The sequence below is a fragment of the Malus domestica genome, chromosome 03 (genome assembly GCF_042453785.1).
Source record: "Malus domestica chromosome 03, GDT2T_hap1".
Lineage (NCBI taxonomy): Eukaryota > Viridiplantae > Streptophyta > Magnoliopsida > Rosales > Rosaceae > Malus > Malus domestica.
The window spans coordinates 27,093,663-27,110,387 of NC_091663.1; the positions used below are offsets into that span (position 1 = coordinate 27,093,663).

A 16,725-nucleotide genomic window follows, 5' to 3' on the forward strand; every position below is an offset into this window, starting at 1 on the left:
TTGCCATAATGTTTAGGGAAATGTTTTTATATTAATTAACATAGATGTGTAGAAGAAGAAAAAGAGTGAACCATTTCCGCTCATGGAATAGGCGCTTTCTAACCAACCTTTTCAGCTCATAAAATGTGACTATTAGCGTCTTCAATCACCAAGTCCGCGGTTACATGTTTACTACGTATGAACCATTTCGGTGACTTAATCGATTGCCATGGGCTGCTGCAACTCAATATGACAAGCTGTCAAACATGGCAATAACTTACCTATCACATATTGTATACCCCTCTCTCGACTTCGTCACATGATTAGTGATGTGATGAGAGGGAGAGAGGAGAATACAACACGATACGTAAGTTCCTCTTCTCAAACACAGTAACAATAGGCTTATATTCAAGCATCCTAAATCTTCCAATCATGAAGTTACAAGCAGTTTATTTGCTGCATGACAAATGCACATAACAAAGCAATTCATCGGGCACAAGGGAGACAAACAATATTTCTGCTCTTGCTTTCGGAATACTTGCTTTCCCTCAAAAATAAAACCCACAAAAATAAAAGGAAAACAGTCCCTGAAGAAAACCTCTTATACAACATTTGATGCTCTAAAACAAAAAGCACTCGCAAACACGGTCAGGATTCAGGACAAGCAAAAATCATGGATTGTGTTAGCAACAAAGTGTTCAACTGACTGCTGCAAGCGCTTGGGCAATATATGCTCCGTATTACTAACTTCATGAGACCTCATCAGTTTGCTCAAGACAATATCATTGAGCCCTGGATCTGAATACATGGTTGCATCTCCTGAAATGATTAGAGCAGCATGATTAGTTTCTAGAGATTGAAAACCAAATGTAACAGCAACAACACCGTAGGAATCAAGTGAATTGAGAAACCAGCAGCAAACTAGGGAAATGCGTAAAAGTTGCTGTAGTGCAAATGAAGGAACAAGTTACCCCAATCAAACAATCATAAATACTCCCCATATCATTTGTTTCTTATTTAACCCATCAAGCTGAGGATATATTCGATGCTACCACCAGGTTAGATACATTTTCAGAAAAGATTGATTTGGCCAAACAACTTATTGATCTTGCAGTCCTACATTTAAAAGGTCTTCACATAACATGTTGACAAAATTAAGAACATTACAACGAACATGGAGCATTATAATTAAAGTCAAGTCAGAAACTAGGAAGTGCAAGAGTATTACGACTTCAATTCCTCATTCCTGCTCTTAATATCATTTGACCATAAGACTGGGTCAACATTCTTTGGCAACGAGTCTTGTTGTTGGTTTTTCTCCCTAAGCCACAGCTCCACTTTATAGCACTCATTAAAAACCTGAAACATGAAAAGTCAAACGCAGAAGAAAATATAATAGTCACATTTATATGAGGCATAAGTAACTAACTGAATTCGCAGCCATCCGGTAATCCCCAATGCACTTTAATAGATCTCTTGTAGCTTGCAATCTTGCTTCCTTGTCTTTATATCGGTTCTCAATTGGATTTACCAGCTACAGTTATCAAATAGACATCAAGAATGGAGAAAGATAACCGGAATTTAAATTCTCAAATTTCAAGAAGTGGAGAAAACCTTCTGAAGATCTTCCAGCTTTGAAGTATAAGCATTTTCTGTTTCATCTTCTCCATCATCATAAAGCCATTCCTCTGTCTGCTGCAGGCTCCTGGAGATGCCCTCCATCTCTTGATAACTTGCAAAGCTTCGATATGTGTTGAGAAGCTGTTCACATGCATGTCCTTATGTTAAAAAGCCAGCCTCTGGCAAAAAGTGGCAGCATGAACTAAAAGATCTACGAGAGTCTGACTAAGCTACGGTCAAACATGTTCAGGTATGAATAATGGCACAAACAGAGATACAACAATAAGGGACTGATTTTTTGCCCAAAGATATATAGAACTGATTATCATCCCATACTATAGAACAGTTCAAAATTGTTTGCTTAAAGAAAATATTACTAGATGCAGTGTTCCCCATTGTGCATTTCGGTCTTTATCACACCCACACCATGAAAACCAAATCTTTGAGTTGCTAATATTTACTCCCAGGCCACATGGGGATTAAAACTATTCCGGTATTACAAGAAGAATGTCAGTGCTATGTCCTTATACTGCTTCAAAAAGGCGTAAGTCAAACCACGGCAAAGTGATTGAGCAGGCAAAGCCGAAGCAAACATGATGGAAAGATAATACAGGCTATACCTTATTTTGCATCTCATAGACGTAAGACTCCAACGCATTCTTTTTGTCTTTAGTTTGTTCCATAATTTTGTCCTGTTGAGCTAACTGGAGTTCTTTTTCTTGAGCTTCTGAAAGTTCAGCCTTGGTCATTCCACCATATATACTTTCACTAACAGGTATCTCTAGCGTCCTGGTGGCTTTTTTGTTTCTTTTAGCCTCACCCTGAAAATTTGGATATCTTTCAATAAGTTTACATCTGCTCCACAAACTTTAAACACAACTGAATTTGACAGGAACTTTGCAAAACCAAAATAGTATGCATTGCAGATTAAGTATAAACGACAAGATTACTGTAGATTAAGTATAAACGACAAGATTACTGTAGATTAACTATAAGGGAATTATCACATTTATTCAAAATTTGGATTTATCTCTAGTTTTTCCAGCATGAAATAAAGAACATAAATAAGAACTAAATTACGAGGGAGTGCATTTCTGTAACTTAAGAAGTTGGAAACAAACTTACACCAGTATGTGAAGAGTTGTGCTGCATACTGCCTTCTTCAAATCCATCTGCAACTGCCTCAGTAGAACCAGAAGCAGTTACATAATCAGTGTCCATTGGTTCCATTTTTGAACCGGCAAGACCCCCTGTAGAAGAGTCATCTCCGTGATCTTCCATCACCTAAAGCCATTATAAGATTTATACAACAAAACTTTCGACCAAAAAAAAAAGTACCACAAAACTATGATCCTAGGAAATCAGTAAATGACAAAGTAGATATTGTCAGGAAAAAAAAAGGTTTTACTTACCATAGCTGATTCAACAGAGACAACACCGTGGAGATCTAACATAACTTTAACTTTAACCCTTGTTTTTTCGCCATGGGAGCATTGGAAAGGGCCAATCTACATAAACAGCAGCCCTTATTGAGGAAGTAACAGTAATCCAATTAAATAAAAGGTATTTTCATTGCAAGGTAAGCCAAAACAAAAGGATCTAAATGACATTTGCATTGAGCAGATAGTAAATCTTTTTAATTGGGTTTTGGTGGCATCTCTCTCCCTCTAATGCCCACACATAAACATTTAATTGTTTGACATGTCAAATACTGGAGTCGTCTCCCCCAACTGTTCTATAAATTGTCTAACTAAAAAAAAACAGAAGATTTTAATCATCCTAAATTCTTATAGAGGCTTCAAAGATTAGACATTGAACTTAGTGTTCAGTGGTAACATGATTGCCTTTGATTTACTTTCACTTCTCTATGTGGTCATCCTTTCTACACATTTTTATCATGCATCCCCACCAATTCCCCTCTACCACCCCACTGAAAAAAAGGGAATGAAGAGCATAGTATATTACAGTAAAACAACAAATGTCAGGAGAAGTGCCAGCAGGCACTTCGCTGGGATTAGCATAGAATGCTTTCAAATGAAATAAACTGCTTCGTCGAAACATCAGTTCTTTAACACTTGGAATGGGTTGGCCTTTTGGAAACAGGATGCCACTTGTCCCTGTGCAAATTGGAGCTTCATCGATTAAGAATGCTATTGAGAAAGGAATTGAGTCTTGAACCTGCATAGAGATCCGGGAAAACCATTACAAACATTGTGGACAACTATCCAGATAGCAAAGACGTCTCACAAGTGTCTCTACATTTTACAATTAAAGCCACAAGTTTGTGCTTTGTCGGTAGGGGTTTTTGGAATGCACATCAATTCCAGAATGAGTAAGCAGTCGTTACCCTTTGTCATACTCTCAAATTTCAAAAAATAAAAAAAGAACCGAAAGAAGGGAAAAGAAGGGGGGGGGGGGGGGTGGTGGTGTGGGGGGGCATTGCATAGAACAGCATAGCATTACTGATGCATCTCTTGTTCCATACAGGGGCATTGCATAGAACAGCGTAGTATTACTGATGCATTGCATATGAACAAACATATCATGGTATTCTTAACTGACAGTAAAGCACTGTATTTGTGACCATGAATTGAAAGTTTCAAAATACAAACCTCATGTTCTCTGACTCGAAAAACAGGACTGAGCATTGCACATTGAAGAGCGCATCCACGTGCTACACACTCACTCGCATTCAGCGTCCGGCCAGGTTCTTTCCTGAACACAGAAGCTAATATTCTAGCAACCGCTGGAATCCTAGACCCTGACCCGACAAGCTCCACAGAATGAATCTTATCAGCAGTCAAACCTGCATCAGATAGAGCTTTGCTACAAGGAACACCAATTCTCTCCAACAAACCTGAAGCCAGCATCTCAAAGTCTTCCCTTTTAATAAATCCCCTGACATCTTTTTCATCCATTAAGCACTCAATATTAAGAGGTGCCTCCGTATTCGCACTCAACACTTTCTTCAGCTTCTCACATGCTGCCCGTAGCCTGATACTTGCCTTCACATTAGAGTACACATCAATTCTGTACTGCTCCTTGAACTGTGTGGCAAAATGATTAAACAAGACCTCATCGAAGTCTCTCCCTCCCAAGCTTCTGTCAAAAGTATGAGATAGTATCTTCATTTGCCAAGCCTCAAATGACGCAATAGAGACCTGTGTATCACAGTGACCAATGTCAATAAATGCCACATAAGTTGGACCGGAAGTTGAGAAATCTGTTCTGTAAACTCCATAACTATGAGCAGTTGCAGTACAGTCATGCATCAATCTCAAAGGCTTCAACCCAGCAACTTTGGCAGCATCCAAATATGCACGTCTTTGCAAGTCTGTAAAGTACGATGGAATTCCAATCACACAATCTGAAATGGGCATTTCCTGATTCTTCTCTATTAGATCTTTCAAATGTGCAAAAAGCATTGCTGTAACTTGAACTGGCGTAAATGTATGAGTCGCGCCCAAGTACTTCAAATGAATCAAAATGCCACCATCTGGAGCTTCAGAAGTTTCAAAGGGCAAAATTCGAAGGTCACGTTGAACATCAGGCTCAGTAAATTTTCTACCCATCAGTCTCTTCACCTGAGACACCGTAGATTTCGGGTTCATCATTGCAGAGGCAGCACCAGCAGACCCCAGAAACCTCTGCTTCTCACCAAAACAAACCAGAGCTGGGGTTTCACGTTTCGATTCATCATTCAACAAAACATCAACTCCCCATTGATTCACCACCGCAATTACACAATTCTCATTTCCAACATCAAACCCCACCACACTCATGTTTAACAAAATTTCGAAACGAAACTACCGACACCAATTAAGTTCCACAAAACCTACAATTCAATCCCAACACTGCAAATAAGAAAAAAGATACACAGAAATGTGAATTCAATTTACTTCAAACAAGTTTTCACCAACAAATGCTTAAACATTTTTATTAATAACTGCTGTTATACGTTTATCAAATTCCTAAACCCAGGTAAATTTAGCCATCAGTACATTTCAATTTTCCCAGAAACCAAACAAAATTCAAATGTCAAATATTTCAAAAGCAAATCCGCAAAGTACTACCAAAATCTGCACAGAAATGATGAATTGAGCAGGCTGAGGAAGGTGATTGCAGTACCGTTTGAGAAACGACGTTCCGGAAAGAAACCGAAGAACACCACGAAATTGGGTAATTTCAGAGAGAAGAAGAAACTATTAACAAAACTGCAGAAACTTAAGAACTAAGGAAAATGAAGCACGAAGAATTTGAGAGAGAGAAAGAATGAGAGCTGATTTCATATCAGTAAAGTTGTTACAACTGTTGATCTTCTAGCTATTTATAGAAGCTAGGTAAACTTAATGACTAAGAAGGCTTCTAATTAACTCATGCTACAAGATTGTGACACATGTACACTCAAGATCATTACACCTGTCCATTTAGAGACTTACACTTAATACCCCCTCAATCTCAACTGGGTATCCTAGCTTGAGATTACCATTGGAACAATGCTGCAGAAATAAGGAACTATGAAGACCTTTGGTCAATACATCTGCCACTTGATCATTTGTAGAAATATACTCAACCAACAAATTTCCCTTTTGAACTCGTTCACGAACAAAGTGAAAATCTGTATCAAGATTTTTTATCCGAGTGTGAAAAACCAGATTAGAACACAAAGCAAGTGTCGAAACATTATCACAGAAGAGAAGTGGAGGAGATGGCAAGAAAATATGCAGATCCTTAAGAATCAAATGTATCCATGCTACATCAGCAGTAGCATTAGCCAATGCTTTATATTTTGCTTCTGTTGAACTTCTGGAAACACTTCTCTGTTTCTCTGACTGCCAAGAAATGGGATTGGGACCTAAGAATACCACAAAGCCAGTTGTTGATCTTCTAGTGTTTACATCTGATGCCCAATCAGCATCACTATAAGCAGTTAACTCCATAGAAGCAGCAGCAGAAAATGTGAGACCACAACGCATAGTGCCTTGTAAATAACGCAAAATCCTTTTCACCAAGGAAAAATGCAAATTTGTTGGAGTGGACATGAACTGACAAGCATAATTAACTGCAAAAAGCTATGTCAGAACGTGTAAATGTAAGATGTTGTAAGACACCAACCAGACTACGAAATAAAGTAGGGTCAGAGATGAGTGTTCCTTCATCTTTAAACAACTGAGTATGTGGCTTGCAAGGAGTGAAACATGGTTTGCATGAGTCCATGGATGCCTTGTGAAGTACATCTTTTACATACGTAGACTAAGATATGAACAAATCCCCATTGTCCTTGTAAGTAATCTGAAGACCCAATAAGTATGTCAATAATCTCATATCCTTCATATCAAATACCTCTCCTAGCCTATCAATCACTTCTTGCACTAACCCAGGTTGTGAACCAGTGATAATTATGTCGTCGACATAGAAGAGAAGAATCACAACTTCATTGTCTAGAGCTTTAACTAACAAACTGGGATCGGATTTAGAAACAACAAATCCCAAATTAGGTAGATAGGTGGTAAATTTCAAGTTTCAGGCTCTAGGAGCTTGTTTAAGTCCATAGAGAGACTTAACAAGCTTACAAACATACTGAGGATGATTAGGGTCTTGAAACCCTTGTGGTTGCTTCATGAACACCTCTTCTTGAAGATCACCATGCAGAAATGCATTTTTGACATCTAATTGGCGTAACTTCCACCTTTGTGACGCTGCAAGAGCAAGGACAAGTCTTACAGTTGTGTGTCTTACTACAGGGCTAAGTGTATCAGCATAATCTAACCCATGTTCTTGACTGTAGCCTTGGGCCACTAAGCGAGCTTTATATCTAGAAACCTTGCCATATTGATCCTTCTTAATCTTATAAACCCACTTACTTCCTATCACATTCCTATAAATTGGTGGTGGAACCAACTCCCATGTTCCCTGTTTTTGCAAAGCATTGAACTCTTGTACCATAGCATTCCTCCAGTGATCATGAACAACTGCTGTTCTAAAAGTAGTAGGCTCAACAGAATCATGAATAGACAAAACAGCAGTGTAACCCTTGAACACAACATCAACAGATTCACTAGCATTTGTCTCAGAGAAATCAGCAGTAGATGCTATATAGGAACTATAATCTTTCCTAGAGATGGCACCAGATTTAAGTCTAGTTGTCATAGGATGACTTGAAGATACAACGGGTAAATCAGAATTAGCAGCAGCATTTGAATCATTATTTGGATCAAGTGAGAGAGTTAACCACCACTGTGATGAACACTGCCGGATGGTGTATTCTGCCAATTAATCGAAGAATCCATAGTGTTACCACTTGAATGATCAGGCCTATTAACTGAAGGTATTATAATTGGAACAAGTATGGGATGCTTGTCTAAAGGAGTATATTACTGCTGTGAAGAAGAACGTACAGAACTCTCCATAAATGGAAACACAGTTTCATCATGCACCACATGTCTTGAGATAAACAATTTTTCAAAACTCAAATCCCGCCCTATAAATCCCACTCTTCCAGTCTCACCCATTTTTCATCTCCCTCCAATTTTCCATACCCAAAATCCATTTTCTCGATTTCTCTCCATGGCCGACTACGAGCCTCCGTCGTTCTCTCTCGGACTCGACCTTGGTTTCGATTCGCAGCTCCAACCAGCTGCCGCGAACCACTCCACACCCGCCGCAGCTCCAACCTCTTCGCGGGGTTCCAATGCCCATACACCCGTTGAGGTAGATGAGGAGTTAGAGCCTCAAATCACGGGCCCGGATCCAGATCCTGGGTCCTGACCCTGCCGACCGCTCAAGCGGCTTAAGAGAGGGGAGGCTGAGAAGCCGAACCCACGCCGTGTCGTAACGACGATATCGAAGATTTCTCGTCTGGGGAAGATTTTGTTCAAGGTAATGATAAAGATTTATCATTTTTGTTCGTTTAGGGTTAGCTGGAAATGGGAAGAGAATGTGTGATCTTTTATGCCGTATTTGATAAAATTGGGAAACAAAATTGGGGCAAACAACGTTAATTGTTTGCAGATGCTTAGGAGTTAGGAGAATAGAGTAATTGTAAAGGAAATATTTTTTGTTTCATTTCGCCATCGATTTCGAAGGAACCAACATGGAATGTAATCAGGAAGTTGGTAACTGGAAGAAAGTAGTATTTTTTGTTAGATTTGCAGATGTAATGCAATGGGGTTTTTGATGTGGTGAGGGGCCCTTTTGCAAAACTCATGGATTTTGGTGATTTGGGAATTAGGGTTATGTGCAGTATGAACTTTGAGATGGGAAAACGGTTAATTATGGTTGCATCTCTGACATCATTGATGTGTGCATCTCTCTCCTAATGCTCTCGTTTTGTCGCCAGGTTTATCGTTGCAAAACTGGGCAGGAATCGAGTGGTTCGGCAGCCTACAGACGGTATAAGAAGGTACATATAAACCCGTCCATGCTTCTCCACGTTTCATTCTTCTCTTAACGCAGCTCACACATTTGTGCATTTCATCGACAGGAAAGTGGACGTTTTAAAGAAAAATGTTCCCAAGGAGAGGTGAGGCTGACAGTCATGGCCATTTCTTGTCGATAATTTTACTATCCAGAATCTTCATAAACTCTTTGTGTTAACACTTACTTCTTGAAATAAAAAAGAGATTTGTGTTTTCATAACCTGGGATCTACATGTAGATTACATTTCTTTCTGCTATTAAGATAATACATTTTGAATCATTGCTCTCGCTCGAGTAATGATTAATGACAACCAATTGGTTCTATGACGGAACTCCAATTGTTAAGATTTCGCATTTAAGCCATTGAGATTAGTCCAGGTCGTGATAATAAATTGGAAAATCGTCAGTATTACACTAGGTCACGAGTATGATTCCCTCCATTTTGGTTTTTAAATAAAAATTAAAAAATAATAATAATAATTCTATTGCCGTAATGTTTAGGGAAATGTTTTTATATTAATTAACATAGATATGTAGAAGAAGAAAAAGATAACCATTGCCACTCATGGATTAGGCACTTTCTAACCTATCGTTTCAACTCATAAAAATGTGACAATTAGCGTCTCCGATCACCCAGTCTGCGGTTACATGTTCACTATGTACAAACCATTTTGGTTTGGTGACTTGGTCGATCGCCATGGGCTGCTGCAACTCAATATGACAAGCTGTCAAACACGGCAATAACTTACCTATCACATGTTGTATACCCCTCTCTCCGGCCTTCGTCACATGATTAGCAATGTGATGAGAAGGAGAGAGGGGAACACAACACAGGATACGTAAGTTCCTCTTCTCAAACACAGTAACAATAGGTTTATATTCAAGCATCCTAAATCTTCCAATCATGAAGGTACAAGAAGTTTATTTGCTACATGACAAATGCACATAACAAAGCAATTCATCGGGCACAAGGGAGACAATATTTCTGCTCATGCTTTCGGAATACTTGCTTTCCCTCAAAAATAAAACCCACAAAAGAAGGAAAACAGTCCCTGAGGAAAACCTCTTACACAACAATTGATGCTCTGAAACAAAAAGCACTCGCAAACACGGTCAGGACTCAGGACTAGCAAAAACCATGGATTATGTTAGCAACAAAGTGTTCAAATGACTGCTTCAAGCGCTTGGGCAATATATGCTCCGTATTACTAACTTCATGAGACCTCATCAGTTTGCTCAAGACAATATCATTGACATAGGTCTTCGGCAGAAGAACAAGCAAAAATCAGAGTCCGATATTGACTATTATGTTCTTGTATACTGCTGCCCATCCATTCAAAGGCAAAACCGTGAATGCAACAGAAACAGTTGTCAGAACAAACAAGAAAGTAGGGCTATAAAATTTTTTGTACACATCCTGCATTGTTCCACTCACTAGTGATCAGAAAGTGTCATGTTGGTTAGAGCCCTTGTGGTCCTCGCGATTAGGAGCCCTGGATCTGAATACATGGTTGCATCTCCTGAAATGATTAGAGTAGCATGATTAGTTTCTAGAGATCGAAAACCAAATGTGACAGCAACACCATAGGAATTAAGTGAATCGAGAAAACAGCAGCAAACTAGGGAAATGCATAAAAGTTGGTGTAGTGCAAATGAAGGAACAAGTTACCCCAATCAAACAATCATAAATACTCCCCATATCATTTGTTTCTTATTTAATCCATCAAGGTGGGATATATTAGATGTTACCACCAGGTTAGATACATTTTCAAAAAGGATTGCTTTGGCAAAACAACTTAATGATCTGCAGTCCTACATTTAAAAGGTCTTTGCACACCATGTTGGCAAAATTAAGAACATTAAAAAGAACATGGAGCATTATAATTAAAGTCAAGTCGGAAGCTAGGAAGTGCAAGAGTATTACGACTTCAATTCCTCATTCCTGCTCCTAATATCATTTGACCATAAGACTGGGTCAACATTCTTTGGCAATGAGTCTTGTTGTTGGTTTTTGTCCCTAAGCCACTGCTCCACTTTATAGCACTCATTAACAACCTGAAACATGAAAAGTCAATCGCAGAAGAAAATATAATAGTCACATTTATATGAGGCATAAGTAACTAACTGAATTGACATACCGATTCTCTATCCATGGGTGGAAGTGAATTCACAGCCATCCGGTAATCCCCAGTGCACTTCAACAGATCTCTTGTAGCTTGTAATCTTGCTTCCTCATCTTTATATCGGTTCTCAATTGGATCTACCAGCTAGAGTTATCAAATAGACATCAAGAATGGAGAAAGATAACCGGAATTTAAATTCTCAAATTTCAAGAAGTGGAGAAAACCTTCTGAAGATCTTCCAGCTTTGAAGTATAAGCATTTTCTGTTTCATCTTCTCCATCATCATAAAGCCATTCCTCTGTCTGCTGCAGGCTCCTGGAGATGCCCTCCCTCTCTTGATCACTTGCAAAGCTTCGATATGTGTTGAGAAGCTATTCACATGCATGTCCTTATGTTAAAAAGCCAGCCTCTGGCACAAAGTGGCAGCATGAACTAAAAGATCTACGAGAGTCTGACTAAGCCACAGTCAAACATGCTCAGGTATGGATAATGACACAAACAGAGATACAGCAATAAGGGACTGATTTTTTGCCCAAAGATATATAGAACTGATTATCATCCCATACTATCGAACAGTTCAAAATTGTTTGCTTAAAGAAAATAAAGAGTAGTCACAAAGCTTAAATCCTAATATTACTAGATGCAGTGTTCCCCATTGTGCATTTCGGTCTTTATCACACCCACACCATGAAAACCAAATTTTTTAGTTGGTAATATTTACTCCCAGGACACATGGGGATTAAAACTATTCCGGTATTAGAAGTAGAATGTCAGTGCTATGTCCTTATACTGCTTCAAAAAGGCGTAAGTCAAACCACGGCAAAGTGTTTGAGCAGGCAAAGCCGAACCAAACATGATGGAAAGATAATACAGGCTATACCTTATTTCGCATCTCATAGACGTAAGACTCCAACGCATTCTTTTTGTCTTTGGTTTGTTCCATAATTCTGTCCTGTTGAGCTAACTGGAGTTCTTTTTCTTGAGCTTCTGAAAGTTCAGCCTTGGTCATTCCACCATATATACTTTCACTAACAGGTATCTCTAGCCGCCTGGTGGCTTTTTTGTTTCTTTTAGCTTCACCCTGAAAGTGTGGATATCTTTCAATAAGTTTACATCTGCTCCACAAACTTTAAACAACTGAATTTGACAGGAACTTTGCAAAACCAAAACAGTATGCATTGCAGCTTAAGTATAAACGACAAGATTATTGTAGACTAACTATAAGGGAATTATCGCATTTATTCAAATTTTGGATTTATCTCTAGTTTTTCCAGCATGAAATAAAGGAAATAAATAAGAACTAAATTACGAGGGAGTGCATTTCTGTAACTTATGAAGTTGGAAACAAACTTACACCAGTATGTGAAGAGTTGTGCTGCATGCTGCTTTCTTCAAATCCATCTGCAACTGCCTCAGTAGAACCAGAAGCAGTTACATAATCAGTGTCCATTGGTTCCATTTTTGAACCGGCAAGACCCCTTGTAGAAGAGTCATCTCCGTGATCTTCCATCACCTAAAGCCATTATAAGATTTATACCACAAAACTTTCGACCAAAAAAAAAAATAAGTACCACAAAACTATGATCCTAGGAAACCAGTAAATGACAAAGTAGATATTGTCAGGAAAAAAACAAGTTTTACTTACCATAGCTGATTCAACAGAGACAACACCGTGGAGATCCAACATAACTTTAACTTTAACTTTAACCCTTGTTTTTTCGCCATGGGAGCATTGGAAAGGGCCAATCTACATAAACAGCAGCCCTTATTGAGGAAGTAACAGTAATCCAATTAAATAAAAGGTATTTTCATTGCAAGGTAAGCCAAAACAAAAGGATCTAAATGACATTTGCATTGAGCAGATAGTAAATCTTTTTAATTGGGTTTTGTTGACATCTCTCTCTCTTTAATGCCCACACATAAACATTTAATTGTTCGACATGTCAAATACTGGAGTCGTCTCCCCCAAGTGTTCTATAAATTGTCCAACTAAAAAAAAACAGAGAAGATTTTACATCATCCTAAATTCTTATAGAGGCTTCAAAGATTAGACATTGAACTTAGTGCTCAGTGGTAACATGATTGCCCTTGATTTACCTTCACTTCTCTATGTGGTCATCCTTTCTACACATTTTTATCATGCATCCCCACCAATAAAATTCTTAGTGTCACATATTCCCCTCTCCCACCCCACTGGAAGAAAGGGAATGAAGAGCATAGTATATTACCTTAAAACAACAAATGTCAGGAGAAGTGCCAGCAGGCACTTCACTGGGATTAGCATAGAATGCTTTCAAATGAAATAAACTGCTTCGTCGAAACGTCAGTACTTTAACACTTGGAATGGGTTGGCCTTTTGGAAACAGGATGCCACTTGTCCCTGTGCAAATTGGAGCTTCATCTATTAAGAATGCTACCGAGAAAGGAATTGAGTCTAGAACCTGCATATAGATCCAGGAAAACCATTACATGCATTGTGGGCAACTATCCAGATAGCAAAGACGTCTCACAAATGTGTCTACATTTTACAATTAAAGCCACAAGTTTGTGCTTTGTAGGTAGGGGTTTTTGGAATGCACATCAATTCCAGAATGAGTAAGCAGGCGTTACCTTCAACCAATAAAAATCAATTATAAAGCAAACATTAATCCTTTTTTAAGGTGGTCCCTAAGCCTAAGCTTTGTCAGAGGCATTGTCATACTCTCAAATTTCAAAAGAAAAAAAAAAGAACCGGGTGAGAAAGGGGGGGGAGGGGGTGGGTGGTGGGGAAGGGGAACAAACTCATCTCTTGTTCAATACAGGCATTGCATAGAAAAGCATAGTATTACTGATGCATTGCATATGAACAAATATATCATGGTATTCTTAACTGAAAGTAAAGCACTGTATTTGTGACCATGAATTGAAAGTTTCATAATACAAACCTCATATTCTCTGACTCGAAAAACAGGACTGAGCATTGCACATTGAAGAGCGCATCCACGTGCTACACACTCACTCGCATTCAGCGTCCGGCCGGGTTCTTTCCTGAACACAGAAGCTAATATTCTAGCAACCGCTGGAATCCTAGACCCTGACCCGACAAGCTCCACAGAATGAATCTTATCAGCAGTCAAACCTGCATCAGCTAGAGCTTTGCTACAAGGAATACCAATCCTCTCCAACAAACCTGAAGCCAGCATCTCAAAGTCTTCCCTTTTAATAAATCCCCTGACATCTATTTCATCCATTAAGCACTCAATATTAAGAGGTGCCTCCGCATTCGCACTCAACACTTTCTTCAGCTTCTCACATGCTGCCCGTAACCTGATACTTGCCTTGACATTAGAGTAAACATCAATTCTGTACTGCTCCTTGAACTGTGCAGCAAAATGATTAAACAAGATCTCATCAAAGTCTCTCCCTCCCAAGCTTCTGTCAAAAGTATGAGATAGTATCTTCATTTCCCCAGCATCAAATGACGCAATAGAGACCTGTGTATCACACTGACCAATGTCAATAAATGCCACATAAGTTGGACCGGAAGTTGAGAAATCTGTTTTGTAAATCCCATAACTAAGAGCAGTTGCAGTACAGTCATGCATCAATCTCAAAGGCTTCAACCCAGCAACTGTGGCAGCATCCAAATATGCACGTCTTTGCAAGTCTGTAAAGTACGATGGAATTCCAATCACACAATCTGAAATGGGCATTTCCTGATTCTTCTCTATTAGATCTTTCAAATGTGCAAAAAGCATTGCTGTAACTTGAACTGGCGTAAACGTATGAGTCGCCCCCAAGTACTTCAAATGAATCAAAATGCCACCATCTGGAGCTTCAGAAGTATCAAGGGGCAAAATTTGAAGGTCACGTTGAACATCAGGCTCAGTAAATTTTCTACCAATCAGTCTCTTCACCTGAGACACCGTAGATTTCGGGTTCATCATTGCAGAGGCAGCACCAGCAGACCCCAGAAACCTCTGCTTCTCACCAAAACAAACCACAGCTGGGGTTTCACGTTTCGATTCATCATTCAACAAAACATCAACTCCCCGTTGCTTCACCACCGCAATTACACAATTCTCATTTCCAACATCAAACCCCACCACACTCATGTTTAACGAAATTTCGAAATGAAACTACCGACACCAATTAAGTTCCACAAAACCTACAATTCAATCCCAACCTGCAAAGAAGAAAAAAGATACACAGAAATGTGAATTCAATGTACTTCAAACAAGCTTTCACTAACAAATGCTTAAACGTTTTTATTAATAACTGCTGTTATACGTTTTCAAATTCCTAAACCCAGCTAAATTTAGCCATCAGTACATTTCAATTTCCGAAATCTGAGGATCCAGGGACTCAAAATTCCATCAGGATATTTAATTTTCCTTCAATTTTCCCAGAAACCAAACAAAATTCAAATGTCAAATATTTCAAAAGCAAATCCGCAAAGTACTACCAAAATCTGCACAGAAATGATGAATTGAGCAGGCTGAAGAGTACCTGATTGAGAAACGACGTTCCGGAAAGAAACCGAAGAAGAACACCATGAAATTGGGTAATTTCAGAGAGAAGAAGAAACTTGGTAGAGAGGAAAACTCTGCCCTTTGCTCGCATTGCAGAATATACAACGCCATATTCCTCCTTAATAAAATTATGCCATTTTATGGGGATCTGTTGGCAAATAATAATATTCTCAGAAATGCCTTTCTGTTTCTCGTATTTAACAATTCCCTCTGTTAGATTTCGATTTTTTGGTTCAAGTCCTTATTGTCGCTGCAAAAATGAATGTGTGAATAGCCCACACTTTTTTACTTCTCACACACTTCTTGTTAATTTCTATCATTTAATCTTCTTTAATTCATCCGATCTGACGGTCGAAAATTAAAACAATATGTGAGAATTATAAAGAGGTATGTGAATTGCACACCCCTACAAAAAATCACATACATGCAATTACATGATAAGGAGTTTGATTTCAATATATAGGAATCAGATTCAATATATAGGAATCAGACGCTCAGAGTTTATTTGTATAACATTACTGTTACAATGTTAACTTTAATTTTTTTTAACACACATAAAATTGAAATTAAACTTAATTTTCTGCCAACTATGTAATGCCAAAGCTCAAAGAACAGTAAAATAAGAGAGTAATGCCTTGTAAATTTTCTTTTTGGTGCAACGTAGATAAGATTCTTTTAACCTATCACGTCTTTAGGGGCAACTTGCCAAAGTTCAAGTCGTTTTAGAGCAATTACTTCGAGTGCGACCATTCTGGATCCCATATCAAGAACGCTCCAATTGTTTTATTATACATATATGAACAAGAATAATTTTTATTTGTGGAGAATTCTATGGTACCATACCCATTTAATTTAATAAAAGTTGAGTATTATCTTAGAGCATTGATTAAGTTCAACGAATTATCTTGACCGTCATATACAATTTGTTTTAATAAAAGTCAAGGACTATCTTACATAGTTAATTAAATCTAAGAAAAACTAATGAAAAATGTTTGAAAACTTTTAACGATAAGACCAAAATAAAGGGTAAAATGAATAGTACCAGGTTTGACTTTTTAGTGTAAAAATATGGTT

General features: G+C 38.4%; 2 protein-coding genes and 1 long non-coding RNA gene across 11 annotated transcripts; 1 reads left to right on the forward strand and 2 right to left on the reverse strand.

Annotated features, from left to right (window-relative positions):
• Positions 1–381: 381 nt before the first annotated feature.
• On the reverse strand, positions 382–15,746 carry LOC103407955 (heat shock 70 kDa protein 16-like). 7 transcript variants are annotated; one of them, XR_011578829.1, is made up of 11 exons: positions 15,629–15,746; positions 4,212–5,453; positions 3,565–3,777; positions 3,012–3,107; positions 2,725–2,883; positions 2,220–2,420; positions 1,594–1,740; positions 1,409–1,513; positions 1,208–1,338; positions 951–1,095; positions 382–798 (listed from the first exon to the last, which is right to left on the reverse strand). XR_011578829.1 is itself a non-coding variant. In XM_070818423.1 (10 exons), exons 2-10 carry the CDS (start codon positions 5,379–5,381, stop codon positions 762–764), a joined length of 2,259 nt encoding a protein of 752 aa, XP_070674524.1. In that variant the 5' UTR covers positions 5,382–5,453; positions 5,728–5,920; the 3' UTR covers positions 382–761. The 7 variants fall into 7 exon arrangements, 4 of the variants coding, with proteins under 4 accessions (XP_070674524.1, XP_070674525.1, XP_070674526.1 ...); XR_011578827.1 differs by lacking the exon at positions 15,629–15,746 and adding an exon at positions 5,728–5,908; XR_011578828.1 differs by lacking the exon at positions 15,629–15,746 and adding an exon at positions 5,673–5,900.
• Positions 7,981–9,248, forward strand: LOC108172720 (uncharacterized). Its single transcript, XR_001789297.3, has 3 exons — positions 7,981–8,478; positions 8,939–9,001; positions 9,083–9,248. It is a non-coding gene; the product is annotated as an uncharacterized lncRNA (long non-coding RNA).
• Positions 9,891–15,761, reverse strand: LOC103418994 (heat shock 70 kDa protein 16-like). Of its 3 annotated transcripts, none has more exons than XM_029100158.2 (11): positions 15,629–15,761; positions 14,065–15,305; positions 13,369–13,581; positions 12,786–12,887; positions 12,495–12,653; positions 12,021–12,221; positions 11,365–11,511; positions 11,156–11,284; positions 10,942–11,072; positions 10,453–10,537; positions 9,891–10,337 (listed from the first exon to the last, which is right to left on the reverse strand). In XM_029100158.2, the coding sequence occupies exons 2-10, from the start codon at positions 15,232–15,234 to the stop codon at positions 10,459–10,461; spliced, it is 2,331 nt and encodes a 776-aa protein (XP_028955991.2). In that variant the 5' UTR covers positions 15,235–15,305; positions 15,629–15,761; the 3' UTR covers positions 9,891–10,337; positions 10,453–10,458. The 3 variants fall into 3 exon arrangements, with proteins under 3 accessions (XP_028955991.2, XP_028955990.2, XP_028955989.2); XM_029100157.2 differs by having other exon boundaries at positions 9,891–10,340; XM_029100156.2 differs by having other exon boundaries at positions 9,891–10,537.
• Positions 15,762–16,725: the final 964 nt, after the last annotated feature.